The following is a 21205-nucleotide window of genomic DNA, read 5'->3' as shown; positions in this document are numbered from 1 at the left end:
ATGTATAAATTCTATCTAATAATTTACATAGCTTACTATAATTGACATCTAATATAATTTTCAACCCAGAGTTTCAGATAACTATATAATAAACATTTTCCAATCTATTTAAAATTACTAAAAACTTAATTTAATGGCTTTGTAAACCTATTATATCGGTAAAGTAAAATTTATTTTATTATTTTATTTTAACCTAAAATATACAAATGCACATACTTTTGTCTCATGTTTGGCTAAAGAACACAAAGTTTTTTCTCTGAGTAAATTTATTTTATCCTTACTGTGAAAAATCATACCCAAAATGTGTACTGCAATTTTTCAGTTTCAATGTATTTATAGTAGAATGAGAATGCAAAGCCAAATGTGAAACAAGCCAAGTGCAAATTTTTCTGGATATTTAAATATATTGACCCTTACACTTGCCCACTTCTTTAGCTAGTATATTTTTAAGTGACTTATCTTTATAAAGGATATCCAAAGTATTCAACTTATTTCTATTAGAAACCACCACTAATTCACTGGTTTGCATACTATTTAAATACAACAATTGGAATAAACAGGTTTGAGAACAAATAAAACATGTCATATTAGGAACATACTTCTCATTTTGGTGAAGGCAAAAGCCATACCAATTAGGGCTACTTAGCATGAAGTGAGCAGTTACCAGTTTTCAACACAGAAATAGTCTCATATACTGAAGTCAGTTAAATAGATTTCAATCCAGATAGTTTTTACAAGCATTCCTGCAGCCCATTTGCACTTCTTTATTCTTGGAATCTCTAGATTTTGCCATCATGCTGACAAAAATGTTTGTTTAACCATAAATTTTGAAGCAGTATCATGTCCCCTTGTCTTTATGAACACAGCTGTCATTCTTTGTCTGCAGGATTCACATACATTCCTACCCTTCAGTATGGCTGCTCAAAGGGTGTTTGACCCAATCTCAGTATTTGACTTACTTGTTTTCTTTTTTATGGGTTTGCCAAAATAGAAAACCCACACATATCTAAAAAGATATTTTCCTTTGTGACCTTCGCCACACAAAAATGTCAAACAAATAAGCAATGATCAGGTCCAATTACTGGCATCCTCCATAGACTGTCCGAGTCTTCACTATGCCCCTCTTCTTAGGACCACTGGCTAGTCACAGGTGGGTACTTTGTCGAGGTGACAAGAGGAACTCAGACGCTCTGCAGGAGACGCTGCAGGGAGTGCCACACCCAACCCTGATTTAGCAGAATTGGTATTTGACTCTCTAGAGAATTAACAAAGCTATCACTCTTCATGTTCTGACACATTTCATTGGCCAATCTCAGCTTAATTTGCAGTAACTGCTATAATCGAAGCAAATTTGGTCTGGGCAAAAAAGACAATTTTGGCTAGACTTTCAGGAAGCAGAGAGAGTCTGTAACTTTTCTGTCATTGTTCTATTGAATCATGCACAAGCAGCCACAGGAGAAAGCAGAGCTATCGAGGGATAAAGCATAGAGGAATACATTCTTTATCTTTAGTTGAAACATCCCCTAAATTTCTCTGTGGATTGAAACCAGGGTAATTTCTCTGGTTATAATGGCTCCCTTTTACCAGCACAAAAAAGAAGTACAGAGCAGGTGTGCCATTTATGGAGTTTAAAATGGCCTGTGCCATAGTCGATGAACTATGGGTTTGAAAGAGGCAGTGTGTGCTGATGTGGCCACACTGTATCAATGGGCCAGAACTGGAGGCAGGAGAGATTACCTGGAAAATGATATTCTGACCTTCCTGATCCTTCAAACTATGCATCATGGGCATATCCTGGGCAAATTATAAAAGCACTAAATCCAGCTCAATTCCACACATGACTGAGATAATCACACCTACACTGCAGTCTGCCTCGTTGATTGACTCTGAGTCTCTGTTTCAATAAATACGACTAAGTATGTAAAGGGCTGGTCCTCCTGGCACACAGCAAAACTCCACAAATGACAGATCTTGTTTCCATTAGGGCCTGAATTCTCAGTCCCCTTCCTAGACTGGGATTCTGCAAAGAATCCTTCCACACTTTTAAAAGGAAAATTCAAGACACAGAAATCAAAAGAATCAGACTCCAAAATGATGAGAAGGGTGTGTTTTGTTTTTGTTTGTTTGTTTGTTTTCTCTTGGTGAACTTTAAACTCCCTGGCAATCCATAGGGATACTGTGCCAAGGGTCACACATGGCCATGGGAGGGGTCTCCTGGGAGGCAGGCTGATACGTTTAAGGAACTCAACAAATGCTCTGCATAAAAATCCTATTTTCATAACCCTGGCTGTGAAGTAGTAATATAAAATAGCTGCACAAATTCAGATGGTCTTTTATCTTTATATATGTTCCTGCAGCCTATATTGTATCCATGATACACACTGTCACTTCTAGGAAAGGTCTCAAAGTCTAAATTTTATCATTAGAAGCCGTTAAACTTCTATTATTAAACTTACTTCTGAATTTCCTCACAGGTTTGTTTCTGACCAGTCTTTTTAATAATGCCTGGGCATGACAATCTATGATTTATATACAATCACCAACCTGTCTTGAAAAATAAAGGCTTATAACAAAAAAGTAGCATTTTGAGATATAAGTTAGAATAGACTTTCCAACCAATACAGACTTGAAGCAAGACGTTTTCAAAATGTTAACATTAAAGTTCCCCAAAGTGCAAAAGCATACATCTAAGAGAGCTCTTTGATGAATGTAAGCAATGAATCCTTGAAAGCTGAACAGGAGTAACTCCCAAACTGAGAGGGGAGCAGAATGCACTGCGGAGCTGCCTGTTTCTACTGCAGTTCTCCACACTCCGAAGGCACAATGACAGAAGACAGTGTGGGGAAGGAACAAAAAGGAGCCATGAGGCATTCTTTCTTGTATCAAGAATTTTCAGATTTCTATACATTTCAGATTTCCAAGTAATCCAACAATATCACTCATTTTCCCCAAAATTTCAGTTCCTCTCTTTGAAAAATACAGGTCCAAACAGACTCTGAAAAACATCTACCAGGCAAAGGATGCGAAATGGTGGGCTGTCTTTTGTGACTAAACTTCCAAGGTGGTTTGGGTAGACTTCCTCACCATGTTCTACTGTGTGTGCCAGGAAGCAGAAAGGAACCCAGGGGAGGGTCAAGGGCACACGGGAACAATAATCTGTCATTGTGATGAATGAGCCCTCAAGCCTGGTAGCAAACTAGCTCCAACATTCAAACTGAATTCAATGACCTGATGGGTTCTTGGGTAAAAAAACACAACCAACTGGCCTGGACCAGAGATACCCAGAGGAGGAAACGGGGCTTGGCCAGAAAGATGGCAACCGTATCTTTCAACCGTATCGTAGTCTGTCCATTTTCCATTTCTCTTGACATTACAATGGTAGAGGGTTTTGCAGTTTGCAAGCTATCTTACAAGTGGTACAAAAGGCACATTACCAAGGTCTCCCTCAATTATCCCAGGGGAGGAAGAAGTCAAAGTTTGAAGACATTCACTTGGCTCTTTGAGGATACATAGCTACCGCAGAATTCAGGCTACAGGTTTTTTGTTTGTTTGCTTGTTTTTAATGCATATATGCAACTCTGTCTTCCTCCAACAAAAGTCCCTAAGAAATAGGTCATGTGTGACTCACATTTTCTATACAAAACCCACTAAAGGAGTCACTTTCTCAAACGACTTCCCTTTATCTGGCTTGTCATTCAGCACTCCTCCGGGGTGATGAACATGGTGAACCAGTCACACCCCCGAGGTCAAGCTCACAACTCTACACATGCATGCACAGCTCTACAACCACCTGTTGGGCTGAGTGCTTACCAATACCCATCGGGGTAACAAACCATTTTATGCCAGCTGTTCTCATTGTATTTATGTAATTTAGTTCAATTCAATGTAAGCCAATGATATATGATTGTGGAAATGTAAGGTCACTGTAGTTTCTATTAAAATGTAGTTGAATGCTTTGAAGAAATTCTCCAAATGGTGAGTTGTTTAAAAAAAATAGAAAAATTTTTTTGAGTTATATGCACAAGGAAACTAACTGTAAAAGATTTCAAGGCAGGGATATATTGTAGTATCTACGCAGAATTGGAGTTCAGATTCCCTCACAAGTATCTTTAAAGAAGAAATGGGTAATTAGAGGTATGGTTAATGAAAAAAGAAAAAACAAAAAAGATGTTATGATCAAATAGATACATCTCAAGGAAAAGCCCTGGCCCTGCAACATAATATGGGAGAATGAACATATACATGCTGCTAGAGGAACCACTTTCCCGCGTGCAGAAAAGTAAAAGTTCTAGGATTTCAAAATGTCTCAGTGTACTCATCAATGCAGTGCCAGCTCTGTGCCTCACCAAACACAAAAGTCTGAAGATAAAAAGATTCAAATTGAGAAGAATGAATTTCGGCTCTATTCATAAGCAATTCAAATGCATTTTGCAGACGTAGATTTATGGCTCTTCCCTTGCTCTTGTGTATTTCAGGGCCAACTTTCATGTTCCATTTTCAACATCCCAGATACAAAATTGAGATATGTTTGGCACTGGATCTGAGAGGTTATAAGAAAGAATTTACACACACACACACACACAAACTACCAAAACCAACCTTCTTTTCACTGCAGTAGGGAAGCAGGACAGGTTGGGAGAGAGACTAGACGTCCCAGGACAACACTGGTTCCACACTCTGCACCAGCACTCTTGCCTACGGCCCAACCTGGATTTAGAAAAGCTGTTTCCTTTAGTAACAGAGAGGTTGCCACAAACCAGCTTTGTTTGCTTGCCTGTTTTTCTTTCTCTCTGACAAGCTTGTGGCTCAACATTTTTCGTTAAAAAAGGCTAGCAGGGAAATACCGCAAATATACAGGTGGCTGGAGTCACACATCAGACCTGCAAAAAAAAGAATTCTCAAGTAGCCACAGCACTGCTAACCCCTTATCTCAGCCACAAGGAACTGGAAAGGAAGGCTCTAAACACAGTCACAATGCACTGAGACCACACCAAACATGGCCCTAAAAAAGCCTTATCAATTCCATGCCCATCCCCAGGCCCTCTTTCTCAGTTTGGACCATGAAGTACAATCTAAGTGTCTATAGAGTGAAAGAGTAAGACTCAGTAGAGCAGAGAAGTCTCATACTCCTGTATTAAGGCCGAAAGAAATCCCAACACACTCAGGGTGCAGTATGTGATCACAAAAAAAGCTCTCAACTGGATTTCACAAGAAATATTGATCTGGAGCTCTGCAACCTCTCACTTTGGCATCAACACATGATTGGGGTCAGCATCTTTTCTGCTGAAATCCCTCTGAGGGCCTGATTCGCCTAGACAGAAGACAATGTATAGGAGTAAGTTTATTTAAACAAATTATATTGAAGGCTGCTTATAAGAGCAACCGAGAGTACTCTTATTGAAAGACTAAAGATCTTTAAAAGAATAGATAGGAAAAGAGTCCAAGTTATCAATGGCGCTCTTCAAAATGACAAAAGGTATGTGTACGCTGAGGTGAAGTTTAATTGAAATAGATTTGGTTATATAAAAATTACTCCAGTGCTATGTTTAAACATCAATGGTATATTTTACATGTTTCTTCACGAAATATGCTGTTTAAGATTTGTGATCTTACTCACTGGAATTAACTATGTACCTTCCACAAGAATCACCAATTAAAACTGGCTTTTGGTCTTTAATATTTGAATTTAACCAATGGTTCTCATCTTTTACCTGTTAGAGCGTTTTTGCTAAGTAAAACAACAATTCAAATTTGCATTGACAACATTCTATATATATGTTTCAACTCTGAAAACACTATTCAATGTGATGTAAAATACTGTTTGAACACTGCTCAAAATCACTGTTCTGGCCCTAGTGGGGTAGTTCAGTTGGTAAGTGTCACCCCTACATGCCAAGGTCGAGGATTCAATCAGGGCACACACAACAATCAACCAATAATGGCATGAATAAATGGAACAACGGATCATTGTTTCTGTCTCTTTCTAAAAATCAACTTTAAAAAACAAAAACAAAAAAACACTGTTTCTCTGTTCTCTATAACTGATCTACACATTCAGATGCAAAATACTTGAGATGTTTTTGGTAAAATAACCTACTAGTGGCAATATGTTTAAGATACTTGTTTCTAAAGCATCTGAAGGAGAGGCATATTCTGGGCAACTAACTGGGGACCCAGGAGGTCCCAGTAACAGAGAACAGTTTTGGTTCAGCTCAAGGTCTGAAGGTTGGAAGATGAGAAGAATGCACTTCCAAACCCTTCTTTACCCTCTGCCTTTCAAGTTCGACATTTCTTTCTCTTTGATCCTACAGAATATTAGAAACAGACTTCTGCACTGGCCCTTCCACAAAGCAAAAGAGCTTTCAGTGGCAAAAAAAAAAATCCTATTGTCCATGAGCAAGTGTTTATTCTAGAGTGAACTGGCCTCTTCTACTCTTCAGCTCCCTTTATACACAGACTCCTTCTGACAGATCTAGGGTAAACACAAAGACAGTGATTCTATAAGTCATCAGCTGCTCAAGTCAAAAGCAAAGACTCTGGTCATTAAAGATTTGGTTAGTCCAAAAAAACAGACCATCATCCTTATGTATTGTCCATAGTGCTATACAGTAAAATCCATGACTTTCCTTAAGAAAAGAAAAGGGAGAAAACCTGCTGAACTCTGGATGTAGGAGGTGGGCCAAAGAGGAATTTCTCTCCTGGGAAGTAACTTTAGTGACATAATCAAAACAAATGAAAAATATAAATACCAGATAGGCAGGCCATTCTTCAGCCCACAGTAGCAGTGTGGAAAAGTCTCTTAAAAGAAATCTTTATATTTCAGTTTGTTAATCATCCTGAAATCTTAGACCAAAAAATAATTAAACCATACTGTTTCTCTAAATACCATACAGCCTATGTATTTAAACTCACCTTTTATGGAAACTACATAATCTTTTTTTAATTAATATTTCCCTTGTTGATATATGCAAACCAGGTCAGTTTCTGCTGGATTTGTATATTTGCATTTTATCCCTTAATTCAACTTATTAAAGGTTTACAACAGAGCAAGACCTGGACTTCAGATACACAGAGAATAAATACTGTTTATATGTCTACGTGAACACTGGCACCGTTAACAGATCCCTCCCCGTTTTCCTTGGGGCTGAGAGCCCCGTCAATAATCATTACTTATTAAACAGCCTGCCATTCCTCCTACAGAATGTAGGAAAGAAGCATGGAGGAGCAGAAATAATTACCTTGGGCTTTTCTTTAAAGACCATGGAATGGAACGCAAGGAAACCAATTGAAAGAGAACATGAAATACCTCCCTACCCCATTCCCCCGCCCCAGCCCTGTGTGCAGGACCCCCCCCCCACACACACACACACACAAATACAAGGTTGAGAAGTATACCCACGCTCCATTAACAGTATCAACTGTATCAAAAGATTAAAAATCCGGGATCTTTGGGACAGATGTCTATTTTCAATCCACTGAATACGTTCACATATATACTTGCACATCCTCTATCCCTTCACAGAACTCAAACTGGATTTGTTGAGAGAAGACTCTAAACACCTCTTTAGAAGCTATGTTCTCAAAAATGACTGCTCTAGGCAAAGGAGAGAGAAGCAGCAAGTTACTGGTTCTACTGCCACTCTAGTTTGTGGCAGATTCTCTCCTTTCCCTCTTCTCACCGTCTCCCAATTTATCTTCTAGCCTATTTTTTCCCCCAAACAGAGTAAGAAAACCCATAAGGAATTTCTTTCTGAGACCTTATCCACAAATACAGCAACTCCTAAATTTAAAAATAAATAAGTTTTCAAGGGTTAACTAATACCAGGGTAAAATCAGAGAACAGGGAAATGAAAAATTACCAGACGACTGAAAGCAATCCAGGTATTATTCCTACTGAAGAGTTAATGGTGAGCACTATTCTTCCTGCTTAGATGTTAAGGCTGAGGACAGAAATACACTACTAAGACAGCATAACCAGGCAGTGTTTGGAGAATAGCCTTGCACAGAACTTGAACTAGCAGACAGAAGGTTTGTCCTAAATAACCTTCACAGGTTGTACAAACTGTCCCCATATCCTGATCCATAGTCAGATTAAGAAGCTTCTTAAGATTTCCTTAGTATAAGAACTAAGTGGGGAGTGGGGATGAGAGCTCAATCAGTTTCTAAAGATACAGAGAAGAGAAACATCTACTTCCTATACAAGTAACTAGAAAGCTATCATGCTTGTGGTAAACTGGCCAATACTGGCAGCAATTGAGCAGAGGTTAAAGATGCTACATTAAAAGTGTGACCCGTTTCAAAGGGGTTGGATGTGCTCATCCTTGAGTACACAGAGCTTTGCCCCATTCCACCTATATTTTTAGGCATAAAGGGAGGAGAAATAAGGTTCACACCCCACCCTTGGGAAGGAACAAAAGCAAATGCTGGGCAGAGCTGAAAAAAATTCCTCCTCCGTCAGGACCCTAGAGGCAGCAGCTATGCAGGGCTCCCTTCATATTTCCCCCCAGTTCACTCACTTTTCATGACCACAAAATCAATTTCTACACCTCGAATGGCCACAGGAAAGCTGGGGGTGGGGGGTGGGGATGGTGATCAGTTTAGCCCTTTGCTATGGATCGCCCCCTTTCCCTATCTCTCCCAATAGCTTCAAATTAACCCTTCCCGATTCTCGCCTGGGTCAGGGCTGTTCTAAGTGCCCGCAGCTTTTTTCTAACATCTCCAGCACAGATTCAGCCCACCACCCTCCACCGCCCCACAGGGACAAAACTTCCCTCTGTGGTTTACCGTAGGTCAATTTGCATTTGCTTTTCTTTCTTTCCACCCTACATGCAATGAAAGGGCTCAGTGCGTTTGGGAAGGCCCTCCCTCCCTTCCTCCCCCTCCCTTCCTCCCCCCACCTTCTTCCCCAGCTCGCGAAAGAAGTCCGATCCTGGAGCTGACCAGCAGGTCTGCAGTGAAGAGGCATCGCTCTCGCGTTAACCCTTTGAAGGGAGTTAAGGAGTGTTCTCATTTGGGACCTACAGAAGCAGGACCCGTGGAGCTTGACAACCGCCCTACACTTCCGACTCCCCCCACCCCACACATGGACCCAGAACAGACAAGCACCTCTTTCCTCCCTTGTGGCCAGTTTTAACAATTCACTATATGCTCCAAAACTGGAATGGGGTGGGGGGTCGAAGACGCTAAAAGACGGGAGGAGAAAAGACAGCAGAAGGAAAAAACGGAAACTCAGTAGTAAATCAGAGTTCAGACACAGTGTTTACTTACGAAATTTGGGGCTGGTGCTAATTTCTGGCGTGGTTGTGGTCGAGGAAGAAGACGAGGTGGAGGTGGTTGTGGTGGTGGGGGAGGAGGAGGAGGAGGCGGCGACAGCATCCTGAAAGGGAGACAAGGTCCAGGAGGGAGTAGAATCATGAAGGTAGGAGGAGGTAGCGAATGCCGCAGTGGGCCAGGAGGGCATTGCCTGGGTACTGGGGGTTCCCGGCACTGGCGGTCGGGAGCCTGGCGTGCTGCTACTGAAGAATGGGGCCGTGGTGGACAAGGCCGTCGGGGGGGCCGCACTGTTCCGTGCCGTGGTGGAGCGAGGGCTGGCCCGTATGGGCACCCGGTGCCCAGGGAAGCGAGTGGGCGCCCGCGTGATGGTAGTCAGGCGGGTGCTAATCCGGTTGGGCGTCCTGGAAGAGGCGACGCCGCCGGAGGAGGGGGTGGCGGGGGACGTGGTGGAAGTGGTGGTGGTGGTGGTGGTGGTGGTCTCCATGGCCTTGGGGAAAGAGCTGGGCTTGGAGAGGAAGAAGGGGTCCTGGCCCATCCCCTTGGAGTCCACCAGGTCGGTAGGCACGTATTCCTTGACGGAGCCCACCACGATCCATTTGAGGAGCATCAGGCTGAGCCCCAGGCCGATAAAGCCGATGAACAGAGGCACCACGCACAACCACGTCTGCTGCCGGTTCCACACGATGCAGTCGCTACAGCGTAACTCCCGGGGGGGCTCGGCCGCCCCTTCGCCGCCGCCGTCCGGGCCCCCGCCCGCCGCCGCTGCCGCCGCCGCAGCCGCCGCGGTGCCCTCCTCGGCTGAGGCGGCGGCTGCCGAAGCGGCTCCAGGTGGCGAGGCAGCGGCCGCCCCTTCACTCATCCTAGGAGCCGGTCTTCACCTTCGCCCCCCCGAGGGCCGCGCCAGAGGCATGGGGCCGCGCCGGCCGGGCGCGGGCACGGGCTCCGGCGGCGGCGGCAGCGGGCTCGGGCGCAGGCGGCGGCCGCGGCGGCCGCATGCAAATCGGCTCCCTGCCCCCACGCCCCTCCCCCCGAGAGGCGGGCGGCGGGCGGGGAGGAGAGGAGCGGGGGAGGGGACGCGGGCCGGGAGGGGGCGGCGAGGAGCGCGGCAGAGGGGCGAGACGGGCCCGGCGCCACGGGCCGGTCAGGGAGCGGCGGGGCGCGTCTGCAGCCCGCCCAGCGGCCCCCCGCGCACCGCGACCCCGCGTCTGCTGCTGCCGCCGCCGATGCTGATGCTGATGCTGTTGATGCCGCTGCCGCTGCCGCCCGCCGCCTGCATGCGTTCCAGCCGCGTCGGCATCCTCGGGGCGCCGCGCCTGCCCGCTCCCCGGCGGCCGCCCGCGCCGCTGCTGGGCCTTTGCCGCCTTCAGGGGCTGCGCTGCCCGGCCGCGGACTGCCGGGCGTCGGAGAACCGCATTCCGACACAGGGGCCGGCCTGACCGCCGCCGCCCGCCGCACCTGGCGCGCCGAGCCCGGCGGCGAGTGCACCTGTTCTTCAGCCGGCCCGCAGCCAACCCTCGGCCAGCTCTTCCCGGGAGAGACCAATCCGAGCGCAGCGCGGAGGGCGAGCGCCGGGCTCGCCTCGCCCGCTCCTGCCGCCGGCGGCTCCGCGCTGCCGCCCGACTCTAACTCCAGCGAGCCCGGGACCGGGCGCACGAGGCGAGTGCGGTACCACTCGCTGCAGAGGGAACCCAACTAGCCGCAGTGGATTCGAAACCGCTCCCCGGCGCCACTACCGGGTCGCGCTTGGGGAGACGAAGCGAGTAGCTGCGTCGGGAATCCCAGGCGACGCGGACCAGGACGAGGCGGCTCCAGGCGGGTTCTGGCCGCAGGGAGGGTGCGGGGTGAGCCGAGCCGCCTTGCACGGGCTGGGCTTCAGGCAAGGTGGCACCTCCCACCAACACCTAATGATGGTTTCTCACTACGCACAAGATAAATGATCCAAGCAAATCCCCGCCTGGAAGTGTGGTGGCAAAAGCAGCTCCCGACCAACTGTGAGCCCGTCTCTGGCGCGGCTGCAATGGGGTCAAGAGACTGACGCTGCGGGGCCAGCGAGCGGGGACGTGTGCGCGTGGGAGGGTGTCTGCACTCCGCGGCCTGATGGCGGATGCTGCTGGGTCTGGAGAGCCACCTTGCCCTCCGAGTTCCGGAGAGAGAGATGCTAGTAAAGCAGACGACCTTTGTGCTGTCGGACCTAGCAGCTGTCCTCAAGCCGATTTATGAAAACTTACCTTTTTAACAAGTACTATCTTTAAATGTAGATGTACGCACAGGCACACACATCACAAGGCAAATGATTGTGAGAGGTAAATTTTAAAACCATTTGGGTTGGTGTCCGAAATTATGTTGCTAGTTTCTTCCCTTGGGTAGAGAGGCAGCTGAGTACCTCCATCTCAGGTGCAGTATGGGAGCTGCCTGGGGGGACAGGGAGAGGAAGGCAGGAGGGTGTAAGGAGCTAGCATCAGCATGGTTTATGCTGATGGTGCAAAAATCTTGCTTCTCAACTTTACCCAGATTGCCTGGTCGAAAGTGGAAACCCGAAAAATGTTTTTATTTACAAGCTCCAAAAAAAGGAGAAATTGAGGATGACAGCTTCCTGATACTCCTCCCCTGCACTGTATAATTAGCACAGATGATGGAACCAACATTCTCTCACCCTGTAGCAATCTCCACAAAGATAAGTTTTTAAGGTATCCATTTTTTTCATTGGGTGAGAGCAGAACAGTACACTGAAAAGACTGCAGAGAGCAGAGGATTCACTGAAACAGGAAACCTCTGGGGCTGGGTGCCTACCAAAGTATTTTGCACAGATACGCTTAATAAATTATTGTTGATGGCAGTAATGCGGCTGTCACCTCTTCAGTTGTAGCATTGAGACTTTCCCCATAAGAAAGCTTTTGCTTTTCAGTTTGATAGAACATACCCTAATCCAGTAGTGCTGAATTGTGATTCCAACAATTTCAAGTGAACAAAAGACCACAAACCCTTGAATCTATATTCCTCCAGCTTTTTCCAGTGTTAGGCACAGTCCTCTTAAGTAAAAACTGACCCAATCTCTCCCTTTCGTGATTTCTGGGCAGTTATTGGCCAGCCTTTTCTGAATAGCAAATAAAAGTCAGCTTTCACATAAAACGTGAAATTATATAGTAGGTGCTACCCCCTATATGAGACAGAAAATTACTTCTCCAAAACCCTCCTAGGGCATTGCCCCCCTCCCCTATTATTCCTGTGGCCTTTCCCTCCTTCATTCCAGGCTGATTTAAATTCACTTTAAACGCCGGCCAGATGACTCAGAGCATCATCCTGAAGCACAGAGGTTGCTGGTTCAATCCCTGGTCAGGGAACATACAGGAACAGATTGATATTCCTGTCTCTCTCTCTAACTCACTTTCTGAAATCAATAAACACTAAAATAAGGTTTTAAATTAAAAAAGAGGTGCTATGATGCTGCAGCGGGGCAAACGCTCCCCTGAGACTGCGTTCACACTGCTTTCACCTCATGTCTTCTCCGTGCTCCACAGCGCCTTCCGCATCTACATATCCAGATTCCCTCCACTTATTTCAACTTGGCTCCAGCAACTTATTCATGGTTCCCTGTTGAGCTCATTTTCTCCCAGATCCCATACCACTGCACTTGACTACCAATTAGTGAACATCACTATAGGGAAAGAAAAAGAGATAGTCCATTGCATGTGGGGAGCAGGTTGCACCAGCTCATCCAAGAAAGTTTGGCTGGTGCAACTATCATTAATTTGCGGTTTTATTGCGAAGCTCCCTGGTAGCGGATGGTAAGCAACAGAACTAGAAATGGGGGTGGAGTGGGTGTGTCCACAGCTGAGGTCAAGGACAAATGGTGGACTCTTGCTGAGCAGCCAGCTAGTTAGTCCCTTGGGAAGGAGGAGTCACAGTCTAGTTACAGCTCTGAAGCAGAGAGCTGGAAAAAGCTTTATTCTCAAACTTTGAAGACAGGATATTCAAGTGAGAGCTCTGCCCTTTATAACAATGAAACTACTCTGGGCCTCTGGTTTCTCATCTGTGAAGTGATACTAAAATACCTACATTCTACATAATTATATGAAATTATACCACTAAATGGACTGTTTACCTATGATACCTTTTATGCATCATTATCAGAAACCTTCCTTAGCCTCTCCAGAGCTCCATATTTGCCTGATAATAATCACCTTCTGAATGTCTCCTTTGTGATCCACTGACATATTAAACTCAAATTTTCTAATTATTGCTTATAGTTTGCCCACAAACAAGCATTTCTATTGAACTTCAGTTCTTCCCTTCGATGCCACCAGTTGCCCCAGGCCATGAGCCTCAGTGCTATCTCTGACTCCTGACCCCAAGGTCCTTAGTAGTCATTATTAACAATACAATATGACTGTCCTGAGTTCACTATAAATTCTTTGGCAAAGTTCCCTCTTTAGAACCAAAAGATGGAAGTCAACCTGGTTGCCAAATACCTCTAATGTGTACTCCCCAGATAGTTCCAGCCCAACTGTCATCTGGATTCCTCTGGAGCTCTGGAGAAGACAACATTTCCTGGAGAAGCTTAGTCAGCCTGTAGATAGTGTACATAATTGGAGAGATCTTTGTGTTGAGCCCAAAATCTACCTTATCATACTTTTACCCTTTTACCTCAGGCTATTAGTGATGGAAACCTTTCATGAACCAGCTGCTGGGCATGGAGGACACCACAGAAAACAAAACAAAGCTCCTTACCTTTCTGAAACTTACATTTTAGTAGGAGGAGAGATGGACAAACTAAAAAATAAATAAATTATACAGTCTGTCAGAAAATGAGAATTGCTGTTTGGGACCGCAAAGAGCATGCCTTTGTGGTGTAATTAATTACACGAGACCTCTCTTCGTCAATCCCAGTATCCCTAATCAACTTACCATTCCCACAGGCCACAAGGACTTGATGCTCCTGGGAGGACCAGGGTGTTCTTTTATTCGCTGTGGGTGCCTTGGACAAATGTAATTGCTGCAGAAGCCATTCTGGACTGCAGAATCGTAGTATTCTTCATAATATCCTCTGGAGTCAAGTGTGTAGGTAATATATACTGCTCACAAAAGTTAGGGGATATTTCAAAATGAATATGAAGCAACAAAAAAAGCTTTTGATTCTTTTTTATTAAGCAAGAACATCAGAAAAGCAAACAAGTCAAAGAAAGTTGTTTGATTATGCATATGAGATGCAAAACCAACTTTTATTTCATCAGTAAAAATGCACTATTCAAAAGGCTAAAAGTACTGGACTATCTGCACATTCCATGATCCCCTAATTTTTGTGAGCAGTGTAGTATCTCAAAACATTTTACAAAGTAAACACTATCCAAAGTGCTGGTGAGGGTAACCTCCTTAGGATTGAATATTTCTGATTCTCTCTTGGTTTAGTCCACTATAGTTATTATAATGATACATACAAGTTTAGTAGTAAATTCACTGTGGCCTTTTTAGAAAAGAGAAGTAGATTATTTTCTTCATACGTCTCAACAAGTAACCTTATGTATTTCTCATGGACACTTGATTTCTTTTACATAGGACCCACCCTAAATGTACTGAACAAAGCCCTGGTTAGATTCGTCTGTCCACATCTTTACTTTAAGGATTTGCACATTATATGCCAATGATATACATAAACAAACACTAGAGTTCAAAAATGCTACAGAGCAAAAAGCTTAAAGTGGACAGGTGAAGAATTCCTGTAACTCTACCCTAGTCAGAAAGATGACTGTAACAATGCTCAGACTTCAAGTGTTTGGGATGTCCCCTGATTGCACTCTCCGTGTATAGCATGATGCAATGAGAAGTTCTGAATGAGGCACGAGATGAAACGGGGAGCTGCCAGAATACCCGAGTTTCAAAACAGGTGAACTGAGAACTGGGTGAATAGCACCCTGGAGACCAAGGGAGGGATTTTGTGGAGAGGATTTCTTTGGCAGCAGCTGTGCTAAGTTCACAGGGGAGGAGGCCTCAGAAGAATGTCCAGGGGCATGCAATACAGGACTCCCACCCCGGGTTTGGCAGGACCATACCAGTCATGGCTAATGTGGATTGTGCCAACAGAAGAGACCATGCCGAGGTGGCACGAAGCTATCCTATAGCAGTAAGAGTGCAATTAGAATGTAGGGTGAGTGCAGAGGAGAAGTGGAAACAGAAAGGAAGTGGAAACTTGGTTTTGAAGAGTGTCATAGTGCTATTGGTGTAACTTTTTTATATAAGTTGAATTCAAACTGCCTGTACTTTCAGGTACCAACATGAGTACTTTATTTCAGGCTCTCAAAGTTTCTCTTAGTGTTTGCCTTACCTAGGCTTTTTTGTTTGTTTCTTTGTCAGTAATTTTGCCTTTTTATCCCTGGAATATTTCCCAACTATTGATAGATGTAAGTTTCTCAGAACACTTCACTGTAAACTCTATTCTTTTGAGAAAAAAAAAATCATTGGGTCTGAAATTGGATGATTGACTGATGCAAGTCTGTCTTGAAAATTTTGGATCAAGCAGCAGCAGAAAACCCGGTGCCTTAGCAGGAGCCAAGGAAATGTCTTCTCTGTGTGGTCAGAAACCAAGCGCATGGGCTCATGTCCCCCTTTCATCTCTCCAGACTACAGGATTCCATTTGGTGATTCGCAGCCCTCTCACTGATCCCAGATGGGGTTTCATAGACATGACACGGCAATGTGGAAGAGATGTAATGCAGAAAGCCAAGTCCTTGAAATGTTTTCTCACAAACTGAGCAACAAACATCTTTGTCTCAAACTTCATCATTCCTAAGGAAGGCAACTTAATACAGGTGCATTCAGAAGGAGTTGATGTGAGTACATGTTTGTATAAAGAATACTTTGGCTTCATCTCACCTGCCTTTTCTAGAATTCTACCTTATACTTCTTTAGATATGAGGATAAGGTTTTCATAACACTATAGGAAAAGAGCAATCAGATAATTTCCCACAATTTCTCCATTGTTTTACTTGATGACTGCACCCTGGGCACTCTCTGTTGAGCTGTTCTGAGAAACCCAAGGACAGACACCCTTGCATTGACACCAACCCCTGAGACCTTGGGTCACAGTAGCTGATGTGCCCAATATGAATCCAACTTCTTGTTTTAACTAACAGAATATTAAAACACAAGTATGAATTTACAGTTAACCCACATACACACACACACACACACACACACACACACACACACATTCTCTTGGGAGGATTGTTGGTAGTCTATGAAGGTTTTCAGGTACTTCACAATCTATCTCTTTTTTCTGTGACAGATGCAGAAATTTATTCTTAACATAGATCAATCATCAGTACAGGAAAGAGCAAGAATTTTGGAGACAGGCTGACCTGAATCTGACTTTTGGCACATAATTGTGCAGTTGAAAAACGTCATGTGTGAGAGGCTAGTGCTTTGGATGGCATGTGGTAGGCAGCTCAGAAATAGCATCAAGTATTCTTATTTAATGAAACTCCACTTCACCTCTGTGGAGTGATATCTTGAGAGCTTGGCTTTTCCAACAAGTTTTGCAGAAGATACAGGAATTTGGCACAGCCACATTGCCATTAACAAACTAGATCCTAGTAAGGTATGTATGTTTCAAAACCAGCAAAGAGGCACCAGAGAGAAGCACCGATCTCATAGCAGCAGGTGACTAGTGTGCATTTATTCCTTCTGTGTGCCCTCCAACTCATCCACTGCATGAGCCCCTCAGAAGAAATCCAGTAATAAATACTGGGAGCTACAGGTTTGGCCCATAGTTTTGTCTCCAAAAAGGCTATGTCAAGAGGACAGAACTTGCTTGGTGCCTAGAAATTAAAGAAGAAAGAAGGAAAACACCACTTAGTTTATTTATAAAAAGTGTCAACTAAAACTAAAACAGCTAACAATGCTTACCCCTTGTGAGAGGGGTTCTGAAGACTTAGAAAACCTATTTTCTATTCTGCCTTTTGAGACTCACCACTTGGAAGAGGACAAATCGCCTATTTTAAACATAGAGCTCAACAAAAGTACAGATGTGTGTTTATATTATTGTGTGAGCAGGCTTGTATGCAGAACTGGGGCCAGATGCAGATAGTGAAGGAACAAAAAGATTATTCAAGGACTGCTTGGTGATGAACTTAACAACTAGCTCCAGAGTTTTGTTTGGAATTACCCAAACAGAACTTAGTTTTGTTCAGCATCACTGATTAAAAAGAGAGAGAGAGAGAGAAGCAAGGAAACTGATTTTATTCAAGCAATTGTAGTAATGAGAACACCTGAAGATCAGACTACCAGCGTGGTGCTTTGCCTTTGATTCTCATATGGAGGAACAAAGAGTGATGAGAACTCTCAGTCAGTGAGCTGAATGGGACATGATGATCTCTGTGTCAATAGTTTTAGGGGGAAAGACCTAATGTTGGGTAATCCCTCATGAGATGAACAAGAATCAGAGAGTCTGTATCTGCCCTTTACAGCAGCAGGCTCAGGAGAAGGGAAAGGGTCCTTGTTTGGCCTCAGCATAGGTAAACACGGGGTCATCTGGTAGCCATGAGAAGTTGACAAGAAATCTTATCTTAGTCATAGAGGGAAGGGAGTTGTGGTGGGCAGCCACTCCTTGGAACATAAAAGGGTGAAGGAATCTTTTTTTCTTCCATTGATTGTGAGAGAGAGGAAGAGAAAGAAGGAGAGGTGAAAGGACAGAGAAGCATCACCTTGTTGTTTCTCTTAGTTGTGCAGTCATTGATTGCTTCTCATCTGTGCCCTTACTGGTATCAAACTCACAACCTCTGGCATGCTGAGTCGATGCTTTATCTACTGAGCCACCTGGCCAGGACTAAGGGTAAAGGGATTTTTGGAAATCAAAATTCTAGGAACAGTTCTCTTACACATTGCTGCTTTTCAGGAGCACAGGGCTCAGGTAAAGTTTAACGTTGATACTAACATAAATTTATAGCTCTCTTGTCAGCATTTTTAAATGTGTATATGCTAATAGTTAAAATAAGAATGGTAGCATGTCACATAGAATTATGCTTTCTTTTGACATGGTAAACATGAAGTAAAATCATCTCCCAATCTTTAGTACCTTTGAAAAACAGTGAAAAAGCATAGACATTCCATAGGGACGAGACAAAATGTGTATCTGAATTGGACAGAACATTCTTTATATTCCAGTTAGCTTAACAGGCAATATTTTAGAATATGAAGAATTTAGAAATCATAAAACTATATCAGTTAATTGTTTAACACCATAGATATGAGCCTATAAAATTTATAAAAGACACAAAGAATATCAAAGTTGTTGCTGTCTTTCTTGGGAGTTTGACTAACATACTTCTATTTTAATTCAAGAGCTTAAAAATCATTGTCTTTAATTAATGTTGGAATGTAAATGTGTGAGAAAATCTTTTATTGATTATAAACTTTTTGGGATATTTGACTAACATATTTGACGAATAATTTTGCACATATTTATGCTCAGGGTGTGTGTGTGTGTGTGTGTATACTGTGTATATGTGTTCATTAAATTGTTTTTTGAGCTTCCATATATATATGTAAGGGAGGGCATAGGAGCATATTTTTTATTAAGTATATAGGGAATAAAGTGAATAGGAATGAGATTGTATACTGGACAGTTATGATAAGATTCCAAACACTAGTAAGAGACAGAAAGTGAAAATATAACTCTTTGGGCTTATTTTATCCAAAGTAATTTCTCAGTATTGGTAAATGCAAACGTAACTCCCTGAGAGACTAACCAGGCCAGCTGGCTTCCACTGCACTATCGGAGGAGAGCCAACTTTACTTCGGAAGCAGATAAGAAGAATTTGGAATGGCAGCCAACTGTAGCACTGATCATTGTTTATGTGAAAAACTCTCCACCTGTGACTGGGATAAGAAAATCCACCCAAATCCGACCTCTCTGAATCACAGTAAACAGAAACAATTTATAATCTCTGCTATATTGGACAATTTTAAAGAGCAAAATAGTACTTTCTGGTTAATGGTTTAAATATTAAAGAAAACATTAGGCAAAAATATCAGAAGCATGACTTTGGGAAATATTTAATTAACAAGGAAGTATTCCCCCGGCACACAGACTTAATAGAAAATGTTGGTGCCCTCTTATATTAAGGCAGATTTGCAAATAATTACACACTATTTGTCACTCCACACACAGCTCTACCTGTTGTCCTTTCGCTCTCTGGAAGTTCTAAAGAAGTAAAATTACAGTTTGCATTCCTAGTGATTCTCCATGGCACAAATCTGACTTCTTTGGACAACTGACTGAACAGCAAGATAACTTTTAGGCAAAGGAATATTAGCACCCTGAATTTGAATTTAAATGTACCCTGACCTTCTCTGTTCACTGAGGCATCAGAGTGAACCCTTGTAAAAACTCTAGTAATCCCATCTGGTCCTGAAAAAAGACAAAACATACCTCACATCTTATATGAAAATTTATAAGAGGGACCCAGAAAGATTTAGAAGTTACATCAAAAAGTTTGTGAATACTAAAATTTGTAGCAATTGCCTGACCAGGCAGTGGCATGGTGGATAGAGCATAGCACTAGAACGCAAAGGGCCCAGGTTTGAAACCCCAAAGTTGCCAGCTTGAGCGCAGGCTCATCTGGTTTGAGCACAGGCTCACCAGCTTGAGCCCAAGGTCACTGGCTTAAGCAAGGGGTCACTTGCTCTGCTGTAGCCCCCGGTCAAGGCACATATGAGAAAGCAATCAATGAACAACTAAGGAGCAGCAATGAAGAATTGATGCTTCTCATCTCTCTCCCTTCCTGTCTGGCTGTCCCTATCTGTCCCTCTCTCTGTCTCTGTTACAAAACAAAAAAAATTGTAGCAATTTACAAGTGTGTTGAAGGAAGGCTGTGGAGAGACCTACACCTCCTTCACAAAATATTTTCAAGTAGTCTTTTCTGGAAGCTGTTTTATAGTGACTCTTTGAAGTACAAGGCACACTCAGGGTCAGAGAAATGGCACTGTGAGGGATGCTCCCGATATCTCCCCCTGAAATTTCAACAAATTCAACAACTAGAGACAGAGAAACAATCTCAGGAGTATCTGAAATACACATACACCAAACAAAGGTATGATTGGGCAAAAAGCTGGCTAAATATATAACCCACTCTGAAGGAAATAAGATGGAGAATAGAGTATCCCGCTTTCCTCAGTGATCTGAGAAAGGGCCGCTTTCACTGGGAACTGAGCGAAATGGAGGATTAGAGGTGAGGGAAGAAGCTGGGCTAAGGTTGATGATCAAGTTGAGGACAGAGCGTGCCTGCGGCTCAGCCTGAGATCATGGATGTGGCACTAGCACAAGTGCAGACTCTGGCGGGGGTAGTAAGAGCAGGTTGCCTGCAGAGGCTGGTACCAGAGTGGCCTTTGGGCTTTGTTCACTCCTGGTGTGCGATCACGGGTGGTGTGCAAGTGGCTCCACCTGGCACCTCTAGCTTGGGCATGTGCATTTGCAGGTGGAGGGGCTAGGCCGGAGATTGTCAGCAGTGGACTTCTGTGTGGGCTATAGCCAGAGTTTCTGTATGGTCCTGGCTCCCCAACCAACAGCACTGGAAGTGTGCAAGAGCTGGGATCCCTAGGCCTGCACCTGTCTGGGCAGGGTGCCTCCGCCAGCAGATACAGGTTACAAAGCACATTCCCAAGGAACAGACCTCCGAGAGCACTGTGGAAGTTGTGGGGGCTGGACTGCGGGCTTACAAACAGGGCATAAGGGAGAAAAGCCTGTGGAGATTAGACCTGTGGAGTGCTGAGGCATACTAGACATGCCCAGGAGCCCTTAGAAAGGCACCTGTTCAGCAATCAGCTCCATGCTCTGCCTACTTACACTGGCAGCTCTGGTTGGCAAAGCCTTACCCAGAACTGTGCTTTGAGTGGTGTTGGAGGAAGATGTGGCAGCTCTTAGAGCCTCTTGTTCTACAAG

At 43.9% G+C, this 21205-nt stretch overlaps 1 protein-coding gene across 4 annotated transcripts in view; it reads right to left on the bottom strand.

Moving 5' to 3' along the window:
- Positions 1 to 10208, bottom strand: part of NRG3 (neuregulin 3) — a 1209406-nt gene extending 1199198 nt beyond the window's left edge. For all 4 annotated transcript variants that reach the window (XM_066349570.1, XM_066349572.1, XM_066349571.1 and 1 more), the window contains exon 1: positions 9268 to 10208. In XM_066349570.1, the coding sequence (XP_066205667.1) occupies positions 9268 to 10132 (865 nt within the window). In that variant the 5' untranslated portion in view covers positions 10133 to 10208. The remainder of the gene's footprint in view (positions 1 to 9267) is intronic.
- Between the last annotated feature and the right edge of the window lie 10997 nt (positions 10209 to 21205).

This window comes from Saccopteryx leptura, chromosome 9 (genome assembly GCF_036850995.1).
Source record: "Saccopteryx leptura isolate mSacLep1 chromosome 9, mSacLep1_pri_phased_curated, whole genome shotgun sequence".
In the NCBI taxonomy this organism is placed as follows: Eukaryota; Metazoa; Chordata; class Mammalia; order Chiroptera; family Emballonuridae; genus Saccopteryx; species Saccopteryx leptura.
The sequence above is the reverse complement of the archived record's forward strand: the minus strand, read 5'-3'. Positions and strand labels throughout refer to the sequence as shown.